Source organism: Berghia stephanieae, chromosome 7, assembly GCF_034508935.2.
Source record: "Berghia stephanieae isolate SIO BIC M18660-M18661 chromosome 7, UCSD_Bste_1.3, whole genome shotgun sequence".
Classification (NCBI taxonomy): Eukaryota; Metazoa; Mollusca; class Gastropoda; order Nudibranchia; family Aeolidiidae; genus Berghia; species Berghia stephanieae.
This window is the reverse complement of record NC_088366.1, coordinates 37458629-37470841: the sequence shown is the minus strand read 5'-3', so window position 1 is coordinate 37470841 and position 12213 is coordinate 37458629. Positions and strand designations below refer to the sequence as shown.

At 37.8% G+C, this 12213-nt stretch overlaps 1 protein-coding gene across 1 annotated transcript in view; it reads left to right on the top strand.

Moving 5' to 3' along the window:
- The window catches only part of LOC144976542 (uncharacterized), a 66950-nt gene that overhangs the window by 13106 nt on the left and 41631 nt on the right, over positions 1-12213 (top strand). Inside the window, exon 3 of the mRNA XM_078920837.1 lies at positions 6869-7321. Within this exon, the coding sequence (XP_078776963.1) occupies positions 6869-7321 (453 nt within the window). The remainder of the gene's footprint in view (positions 1-6868; positions 7322-12213) is intronic.

The window sequence follows — 12213 nt, the reverse complement described above, 5'->3', positions numbered from 1 at the left end:
CTACCACTACAACCACCAGCACCACATCATCATCACGACCACTACTACAACAATACAACCACCACATCATCACTACCACTACAACCACCACCACCACCACATCATCATTACCACTGCTACTACTACAACCACCACCACCACATTATCATCACTACCACGACTACTACTACAACCACCACCACATCATCATCATCACTACCACTACTACTACAACCACCACTACCACATCATCACTACCATTTGTACTATAACCACCATCTCCACCACATCAACATCACTACAACCACTACCACATCATTATCATCACGACCACAACTACTACAACCACTATACCACCACCTCATCATCATCACTACAACTACTACTTCAACCACCACCACCACCATATCATCATCACTACCACTACTACTACAACCACGACCACCACAGCATCTTCACTACCACTACTACTTCAACCACCTCCACCACCACCACATCATCATCACTACTACTCTTACAGCAACCACTATCACATCTTCATCACTACCACTATTACTACAACCACTAACACCACATCATCCTCACTACCACCAGTACTACAATCTCTACGATTAGGTTTTGGCGCTTTACTTCATTTAAAATAAGAAGATATGAAGTGAATAGAAAAGTGCCAGAGGACAATAGAGAATAAAAAATTTTTTTTTCGCGGCGGTGGTGGGGTTTGAATCTGCGACCTTGTTGGTACGACAACTCCGCCTGGCAGGTGAGAGCGTGGCTCTACCGTGTGAGCTATCCACGAACACAAAAATATTCGTTTCAAACTCAAAGTCATTACTAGATCCCTCTCTCACCCACTTCTTGAGACCGCCGATTCGTTCGTACACCACCATCGCGAATAATTTTGACCAGCAGTTAAGCTTAATAGCCAATATTCTCAACACAAACATATAACATAGAAACGATTGAGACATTGAGTATGCTCCGGTGTATGGGGTGAATTTTTAATTCAGAAAAGTGAGTGGAGCAGGCACTTATGTTGGTAACAACAAGATATGAAGTGAATAGAAAAGTGCCAGAAGACAATAGAGAATAAAAATATTTTTTTTTTTTTTTTTTTTTTTCCCGCGGCGGTGGTGGGGTTTGAACCTGCGACCTTGTTGGTACGACAACTCCGCCTGGCAGGTGAGAGCGTGGCTCTACCGTGTGAGCTATCCACGAACACAAAAATATTCGTTTCAAACTCAAAGTCATTACTAGATCCCTCTCTCACCCACTTCTTGAGACCGCTGATTCGTTCGTACACCACCATCGCGAATAATTTGACCAGCAGTTAAGCTTAATAGCCAATATTCTCAACACAAACATATAACATAGAAACGATTGAGACATTGAGTATGCTCCGGTGTATGGGGTGAATTTTTAATTCAGAAAAGTGAGTGGAGCAGGCACTTATGTTGGTAACAACAAGATATGAAGTGAATAGAAAAGTGCCAGAAGACAATAGAGAATAAAAATATTTTTTTTCCGCGGCGGTGGTGGGGTTTGAACCTGCGACCTTGTTGGTACGACAACTCCGCCTGGCAGGTGAGAGCGTGGCTCTACCGTGTGAGCTATCCACGAACACAAAATTACCAACATAAGTGCCTGCTCCACTCACTTTTCTGAATTAAAAATTCACCCCATACACCGGAGCATACTCAATGTCTCAATCGTTTCTATGTTATATGTTTGTGTTGAGAATATTGGCTATTAAGCTTAACTGCTGGTCAAAATTATTCGCGATGGTGGTGTACGAACGAATCGGCGGTCTCAAGAAGTGGGTGAGAGAGGGATCTAGTAATGACTTTGAGTTTGAAACGAATATTTTTGTGTTCGTGGATAGCTCACACGGTAGAGCCACGCTCTCACCTGCCAGGCGGAGTTGTCGTACCAACAAGGTCGCAGGTTCAAACCCCACCACTGCCGCGAAAAAAAATATTTTTATTCTCTATTGTCTTCTGGCACTTTTCTATTCACTTCATATCTTGTTGTTACCAACATAAGTGCCTGCTCCACTCACTTTTCTGAATTAAAAATTCACCCCATACACCGGAGCATACTCAATGTCTCAATCGTTTCTATGTTATATGTTTGTGTTGAGAATATTGGCTATTAAGCTTAACTGCTGGTCAAAATTATTCGCGATGCTGGTGTACGAACGAATCGGCGGTCTCAAGAAGTGGGTGAGAGAGGGATCTAGTAATGACTTTGAGTTTGAAACGAATATTTTTGTGTTCGTGGATAGCTCACACGGTAGAGCCACGCTCTCACCTGCCAGGCGGAGTTGTCGTACCAACAAGGTCGCAGGTTCAAACCCCACCACCGCCGCGAAAAAAAATATTTTTATTCTCTATTGTCTTCTGCCATTTAAAATAAGGAAACTTTGGGATTGTATTTGGCAATGTGTTTATGTATCATAATATAATTCTAATCAGTTATCTATTTAGAACTATACAATATGTAAACACAATGCCAAATACCATCCCAATATCTTTTTCTTGTGTGCGAAATTCCTCTTTCGGCATTGAAATTCCTACGAGTGGTGTCTGAAACTCCTGTGAGCCAGATTTAAAGTTGGCGTTCCTATTATGTATCCAAAGAAACAAAATTCTTTATTAGAATAGATGTTGAAAGCGTTTGCCACCAAATCACCCAGTTTTTCCATCTCATGCAGACACACATTTGTCCCAATTCAGACACCTGGCTTAAGTTTATATTTCTCCTCTTCCCCCCCCCCCCCCCCCCCCATTGCATTAAACAAATTCAATCGCAAAATGTAATTTCTTTGCTGCTTCAGAATGGTGCTAATTTTCTTCTATTTCCTGTGAATAAAATGATAACTTCATCGGCTATGATTAACCCACCATCAGCTTAAACTAGGCCTAATTGCAGGATATATGAGGAAAGCATTTGTATAACTATTAAAAAAATAATTAATTAATAACTTTTTTAAGATTAAAAAAACAACAAAAAATATATAATAAAACGATCAGCTTTAGCGACTGCCATTACCATTATCTCCCTTTGATAGTTTACTTTTGACTTTTTATGTAATAATAGTTCAATAAACAAATGTATGATTTATACAGATTGAAATCTGATATTTAAAAAAAAAAATGAAGATAAATTTGTTAAATATTTGTAATTAATGTTTATAGCAAAGTACACTTTTAATGTCATTGTGTTTAAAGACCGATGCCGATGGCGTCACGAGTATATTATCCTGTTACTTCTCTTGTCAACTGATTGTGGCCAAGTCCACACAAAATGTTTTTAATGCCAAAGGCTTGTGCTGCCTATGGATACAATCATCTAGAATGAAAGGATTTTCTTTCTATGGGAATCCGTCTGTAAAATCTAATGAGGGAAGCTCAATTTCAGAGCTAGCAGAGAAAGGGCAACGAAGGCCATCATCAGAGCTGATATCACAATTGAAAATATAAAATACCACCACCAAGTGTATTGTGATCATTTTGTCTCAGTTAAGATTGTTTCCTTTACTTTAATAAGCTATTTCAGTTGTCCACTTATATTAGTCGAGTTTAGATACAAAGCCATGGTTTTTTAATAAATATTTAGTTTGTAACAAGAACTGTGGCTCTAAGGCTTGCGCTTCTGTTTTTTTTCTCTCTTTCAAACTCCATACTAAAACTGGAGATTTCTGATACGTTCTCATGTGATTGTTGGGCACTTTCGAAATGACATGGTCCCTGCTGGGGGGGGGGGGGGTACTTTTTAAAAAGTGATTTATATTTATTTTACCTCCGGAGAGGGGAATAGGGAAAGGAAGTATTGTTTAATATTGGGCTGGGTGGGGGTGCCAATCCCCAGTCTCATTATTACCATGATTGGCATGTATCAAACCTATGGTTTTCAGAAACTTTGAATGATCTAACGTAAATGGTTAGTAGTATTAAATACTTGTCTGGAAAAAGATTTTTTTTGTTTTTAAAATATATACAAATGCCATGCTTTCACCTTACACTCTGTGGCAGGGGTTTGTGCTTTATGTGGGTTCTTATCCAAATGATAAGCTCAATAGTCTGGGTTTGAACCTAGAATGTACACTATGGCTATCTTTACCACCTTTGCCACTTAACCTACACTACAAACGGCTCAGGTTTAATCTAGGAGTAATTAAGAATAACCTTAAGGTTCCTTATGATTAATTGTATTAGCAAGTGAGTCAAGACAATAGTAACACCCAATACAATAATAACAATTCTATACAAAAGTTTAATGAGTTACAGGAAAGGATAGATAGAATAAGTGGGAGGTAGAATGAATATTATAGATGATGTATATTGAAGTGAGTGAGCGATGCATAGAAAAAAAAACAGCATCTCCATTGAGTATATTTTTTGGACCGAATCAAGAAACACAAGCACTCTGTATCGGACACATTGATTCAGTATCGTTTGGAATTATTCCAGTCCCATTTTACCACTCGCTGTGACCAACGTCCTGATAATTATTCGTGGCTCGGCACTGCAGCGTTGATCAAATACAAGTGATCGAATAACCCAACACTAGTGTCCGGATTGTGACAAATGGCTAGGGCCCATGGATCAGGGCAAATACGCAAATTAAATGTGATAATGGAGAAATATTTTATTTAAAATGTTAGATGAATGGTGTTTGCAACAGTTATTTTCACATTACTCTCGGTGTTCGGCCAATAGAAGTCATTGAGTTAAGAGAACTATTTTGGGGGTCCAAATTGGAGAACTCCACCCCATAGAGCATTTGTTACATTTATAGTAACAAATCATAAAAATAAAAACATTACAAATTAAACCTGTCACTTGAAGGGTGAGATTTTGGCTTAGATAAACATCTGTCTTCCCTCTGTTTATTGACACTGATCCCTTTGACTCATCTAGAGCTCCATTGTAGATGATTAGCTATGAATAAAATTAAAAGATGACTAAACTTGCATGAAGGATGAATATACAAGATAGAAAAAAAACTGAAATAAGATAGAATTCTTGTAAAGTTTATTCTCCTTGACTATTTACACTTACATGATCTGAGATCTTAGACAGAGGGCTCTTAAATGAGGACAAATGTAAAAATGATTCTGTAACACTATATTGTTAAGGTGTAGATGAATATATATATATATATATATATATATATATTGAATCGTGTTTGATACAAATATGGTACGAAAATTGCTCGAAATGTAGCAATGGAGCGAATTATATTTTTAATATTTACCACAATGTTTGAGACAGTCTACATTAATGTTTCAGGCCCAATTAGCCATCGTCAGGACTGTGTGTTACATGAGTTGACTGTTGTTGTTTGTTGAAGTGGTTCCAGTTTATAGTTGATTAACAAGAACTTCCGGCGATGTGGACAAGTATTGTACATCTCATTTTTCGTGTTGAGTGTGGCTTCATGAAGGTGTTTGATTATAGTATATTTCTCTTCCAGGCATAAGCTACATTGTTTTGATGTTGGTGTGTATCCTGTTGCTTTAAATAAAATTTTCCATGAAATGTTGTGGTCTAGTTTGTTGTCTTTTAATTTCCAAATATATTCGCTGAGTTTTGTGGATGTTTTTTTGTTAGTGTTTCTAAATGTTGAGGTGTGGAGGTTGTATCTTGTTGTGAAATTATTTTCCGTTAGTCCTACACCCTACATATTTTTCTTGCTTGTTTGTTTTAATTTCGGTGACTGTGGCTTGGTAAATTAAACTTGATTCTAAACATTGTTTGTTTAGCGGGCATTGTTCCTTATTTCTGCAGTTGCATTTTCTGGTGGGTGGGTTTTGCTCTTGTCAGTGGTTTATTAATATTTTTTTGTTGTGGCTTGAAATAATTTGTTCTATGTTGCGCATACACGAGTAGCTTATTTTTATGGTATTCCTGTTGATAATTTTATGTAGCTTGTGGTTTTTGGAAAGTGTGTATCAATTAACTTCAGGAACTGCTGTCCAATGTTTGTGCTGACGTTTTTGTCGAAAGGTGGGTTGAACCAAGTAATATGTCGTTTTCTTGTTTTGCGTTCTTCACTTGTGTGTTGAGGTTTACATGAGAGGAGGGGCGTCTGTGTATTCAAATGGTGTGTTGTGTCCGCTTTTTGTGAGTGCTTCTTTGTAGGGGGTGGCTGCAACGTTGAATATCTCTCTGTTTTCCGAAAGTTTGCTCACCCTCAGTGCTATGCTTTTTGGTATGTTTTCAATGACGGAACGGGGGTGGTTGCTGTTATTATTAATGTAGCTAATGGTGTTGTTTGGTTTTCTGAACGGTTGGAATGAATTGGATTTTATGTCGAATGTGATGTCGAGGAAGTCGACTGTTTTTTTGTTCGCTTCTATCGTGATTTTCAAATTGTTGTTTTGGAATATTTTACAGATTTGTTTTTTGATGTTTTCGTTCGCTCTTGGTCGTTTGTTGGTTATAGCGAGTCCGTCATCTCTATAGAGGCCGATGTATGTGTGTGTATGTTGCAGTTGTGACAGGATGTAGAGTCCGACCAGTTCGCATGTTTCAGCACCGTCGAACGAACCCATTGGGGGGGGGGGGGGGGGGGGGGCGGGGGGTCAGAAAAGCGGACTTCTGGAAAGTGAGACTGAATTTTTTGTTTGTGTGCTAATGAATTTAGCAATTGGGAGACTTTCATAACAATAAAGTGACACAAAAATTTGGTCATTTATTTTGTGGTCTTTTGATTTTTCTTGTTCTTTAAATTTATTTTATTTTTTAAATTTTGAGTAGGGGAGGTTTGGTATGTTGGTCTTTTAATTTGGTGGGTTCTTGTTTTTTTTTGTTTTTTCCTTAAATTAAAAAAAAAATGATTTGTCAATTAAATATTTCTTTTTTTTGTGTGTTTTTTTTCTCAGGGTGAAAAAGTCCTGGTACTTAAGAAGAAATACAGACCAGTGTCCGATGGGGGAGGAGGACAAGCGGTGCCCTCACAATATTCTTCATCATCCTCTGGCCATGGAAGAAGTGCTGGAGCAAGACATGATGATGATATGACTCCACGAAGATCAGAAGATCGAGAAACCTCTAAGAACAGTGGAGAGATAACACCTTCTCATGATTCTTCCAAAGCCCAGTCAGAGCCACCAGTTCTAGAAAATAAGCCAGTACCCATGAATAGGCAGAAGTCTCGAGAGGACAGGGGAGGAGGGATGGACAATGTACCAGGGAGGTTGTCCAAAACGAGGAGTCAAGATATTGGAGAAGCTCCTTCAGCATCAGTGAGGAGGGAAGATAGGAACCATTCACAACCACAGCATAGGGAAGATGCCATCAGTACTACCAGTTCATCATTGTCTTTAGCATCCACAGTAAGTGCTTATTGATTAGAGATAACTTTTTAGGCAGGGACTGCTCGTCATCATCAAAATAGACAGATATAGAATGAAAAAAAACAATTAAATAGTTTTATATGCACTGTGTTTATTCTCTTTATTCTATGCTGCACTTAATTGTGCTGTCTAAGGGTCTGTACTCGAAATGTGTATGTCTCCTTCCCTTTTTTTAAATTTAGCATTTTATTTATTTAATATATATTTAATATATTTATTTAATATATATATATAACTTAGAAAAGAACTTAGAAAGTCTTGATTCATACCACCGCAAACAATTATGTTGCGTAATCGGAATCTATTGGCCAGAGACAATTACAAATACTGATCTCTATGAAAAAAACAGGGTCCAACGCCTGAGTACAATAATAAAAGAACAGCGTTGGAGGCTATTTGGTCACATCTTACGTCGAGAAGATAACATCCCAACCCAAACTGCAATGACAGAATATTTCCTTCATGGCAACAAATATGTAGGGAGACCACCAACATCAAAAGTAACTACCCTGAACCAGGACCTCTCTACATATCAGAAATTTCTGGATTCAGATGAGGCCAATTTAATCCCTGAAGAACTAAGAAAGACTGCAGTGCCCTCTGTACTTAAGTCACAATAAGATCTTGACAGTCTCAAAACTCTGGCCCAGTACCGTGACCAATGGAAACAATTAACAACATGGATGAAGAGAGCAGCTATACTTATCATGAATCACACAATTCTCAGCAAGCGTCATTCGGACTGCGAAGCTTTCTACTACTACTCATATAATATATATATATATATATATATATATATATATATATATATATTATATATATATATATATATATATATATATTTTTTTTTTTTTTTTTTTAAAGAGATAATATATATATATATATATATATATATATATATATATATATATATATATATATATATATATATATATATATTTTTATTTAATTTTTTTTTGTTTTTGTTTTTTTGGTTATAAGTTGAAGATTTTTAACTAATTGCTATTGAGGTTGAATTTTTACAATTCCAGGTTTTTGCATTGTACAAGCCTCCAATGTGTTGAAATTTTTATTTTTTTAAAATTTAATTTGTAATTTTTACCTTTTAAACCCATTTTTATTCGTTTTTAACTTAATCCCTAAGAAGGGATTTCCAATGATAACTCATTTCACTGTGTGTAATGTGTTCAGCGCTGGAAGGCTGCTTTTCACAGAGCTCTTAAAATTACTTCATTTTACGGCTGTTTTAACTGTTATTTCTATACAGGACGAATTTTATTTCATATTCAGAGGATTTCGTATGAGTTTGTGCTGCTTTTGACGAAAATTCGTGGATTTTAAACAATTAATTTAGCAATACTTTAAAGTTTTATAAAATTTTTGCAAGGATTTTATCATCTATTAAGACCATTGTTGTTTACGTTTTACGATTTTAAGGAAAAAAACAGTGAGCTTTTTAAATCTTATTACAACGGTCGACGATGAACACCGAGAATGACAACACCTAATTATTGTTATAACTATTCACCCCAACACCTATGTACAATACGACACACAATTAATAATACACCGAATTTAGAAATAGTGAACCTTTTGAGATCTATTAAATTATTCAAGGCATACAGAAAAATAACAAAAAGAGGAAATAAAGGTGGAAGGAAACAAAAACAAAAACAAATAGAAGCCAAAGAAAACATCAAAAACAACTCAGTCAAATTAAAATGCAATAATTTAAATTCTACTAATAACAATCTAAAAATTCTAACAGTGAACTGGCGCAGCATTGTACACAAAAGAGCTGAACTCTGTGCACTCATTGACAAATATGAACCAGACATTGTCTGTGGACAAGAGTCTTGGCTTAATGACAATATTAAGTCATGTGAAATCTTCCCCAAAGAATACGAGGTATTCCGAAATGACAGAAAACTACCTAGAGAAGAGGCAGAAGATGAAGGAAGTGAAAATGAAAACGATGAGACCAGGCGACGGGAGGTGGAGTATTCATTCTCGTTGATAGAAAGCTCACAGGCTGTGAGCAAACAAAGTTCAAAACTAACTGTGAGATAATTTGGGTAAGCGTTAAAATCGAAGGCCTTAAAAAATCCTTGTTGGATCGTTCTACATGCCCCATCAAAACGAAACTGACATCGTAGAACTGCAAAAATCGCTTGAAATAATCAACTCAGAAAAAACTCCAAACCAAATGATTCTAACAGGAGACTTTAACTGTCCTGATATAAACTGGGACGGTTCAAAAACGTTATCTGTCTGCCCACAACGTGCAATACAACAAAGCCTCATCGACATTACAGCAGGAGCGCACCTCACACAAATTCACGAAGAATGCACACGCGGTGACAATATTTTAGATCTTGTTTTCGTATCCAATTCATCACTGATCCATTCAACAACATCACAACCAGGAATATCAGATCATGCCTGCGTTGTTACTGAAACACACTAAACCCCAATTATATGAAGCAACCCCCCAAAACACGATACCTTTTCAAAAAGGCCAACTGGGCCGCACTACGAAAACGAATCGAGGGACTGTAATCGGAGATCACAGAACAGCACAAAAACGGTATGGATGTAAATGAAATGTGGAGCCATTTTCACTCCTGCCTACTCAGTGCAATCAAGGAGTCAATTCCCCAAAAAGTACATAAAAATATAAGAACGCCGCCGTGGATGAACAGGAAAATACGAGCACTACTAAGACACAAAGCAAAAGCATTCAAGCAGGCTAAACTGAGCGGAACCTGGGATACATACAAATCGTTGCAGCGTCAAAGTAGGCATGAAATAAGGCAAGCAGAATGGACGCACATTAACACTGTCATAGAAAAAGGACTTGAAACAAACAATACCAAGCCAGTTTGGAACTACATAAAAAGCAAGAAAAACGATTCCATTGGTGTAGCCCCATTGAAAGAAAATGAAACCCTGTACATTAAGGGGAAGGATAAAGCAACGATCCTCTTGGATCAATTTAAATGTCTTTACCCCTCATGATCCACACGATACAACCACCCCACCGACATCACAGAGGTGTGACCAATCTCTTACTAATATCAACATAAACATCTCAGGAGTTGAAAAGTTGCTGAAAAACGTCGATCCATCTAAGGCGTCAGGTCCAGATAACATCCCCAACACAGTACTAAAGGAGTGTGCTGAGAGTTTGGCCCCCTCATTATGCATAATTTTCCAAAAATCGGTCGACACCGGGATGCTCCCTAATGACTGGCTGAAGGCAAACATCGCACCTGTATTAAAAAAGGCAACAAAATTAAAGCAGACAACTACCGTCCAATCTCACTGACGTCTGTAATATCCAAACTATTAGAACATATAATCTGTAAGAACATGATGAACCACTTTGAAAACAATGACATCCTAACTGACCTGAACCACGGGTTTCGCAAAGGATACTCATGTGAAAGCCAACTCCTAATAACTGTAAACGACCTGTTGAGACTCCAGAATGCCAACACTCAGGCAGACATCGGCATCCTCAACTTTTCCAAAGCATTTAATACTGTGCCCCACCAAAAACTCCTGCAGAAACTAGAAAATTATGGAATTCGTGGCTCTTTACACACATGGCTTTGTAATTTCCTCACAAAACGTACCATGAAAGTAGTCCTAGACGGCACGTCATCGGATGAATGTCCAGTCATATCAGGAGTACCACAGGGAATGGTGCTAGGACCCATACTATTTCTTTGTTTCATCAATGACCTACCTTTATGAGTAAAATCTCAGATTAGGTTTTTCGCCGATGACTGTCTAATATACCGACCAATAAAATCTGCAAATGATCAAAAATCGCTACAAGAGGACTTGAATAGTCTCGAACAGTGGGCTAATGATTGGGGAATGAAATTTAACGCAAACAAATGCTACATCCTCAGCACAGCTAAAAAGTACAATGAGACCTACAAGTTAAACAACACCGTCCTGAAACAAGTCGACGATAACCCATACCTTGGCATCACCTTCTCAAAGGACTTGAAATGGGGGAAACACATTAACAAAATAACCCAAAAGGCAAGCTGCACCCTCGTGTTTCCCCGCCGAAATCTTAGCCACGCCCCAACGTCGTGCAAACAAAACGCCTACCTCGCACTTGTGAGATCACAATTGGAATACGGAGCAGTTGCCTGGGACCCCTACCTGAAAGAGGATATTCAAAAACTTGAGAGAGTCCAGAGACAAGGCGCCCGGTTCATAACTGGGAACTATAAGAGCAGAACCCCAGGATGCATGACAAAAATGTTAGAAGAAAGAAATCTCATCAGCCTCCAACAAAGAAGAAAAGAAACCCGTCTGTCATTCATGTTCAAGATTATAACAGATCAAATACCATCAATAAAGGCAGACTCCTTTTTCACGCCACGACCAAACAAAAGAAAAATCCGAGCACTCACTTTCGCCAACCACATAACCGAAAACCCCATTGACAGATGCGCCACAAACAATTCGAACTGCTTCAAAATCCCACAGACAAGAACACAAAACTACCGAAATTCTTTCTTCATTAGAACTATCTCGGAGTGGAATGGGCTGGATGAACTGGTCATCATGGCACCACACTTAAACGATTTTAAGGCCCGACTGACATGAGGACGCCGCTGAAATACAACCAGACCATTGGTTTCTTCAGCGCCAACCATACAGATACAGATACAGATACAGAGATTGAAGAGACATATGTCTGTTAAATTTTTTAAACCAATATTTTCACTGAAGTTTTGCTTCATGTAGAGATCTATTTTCTCAAAAGTTAATAACTACACCACTGGATGCCTTCACAAAGTATTGATAGATTTATCATGGAAATTGTATCATGATCATATGAAGTT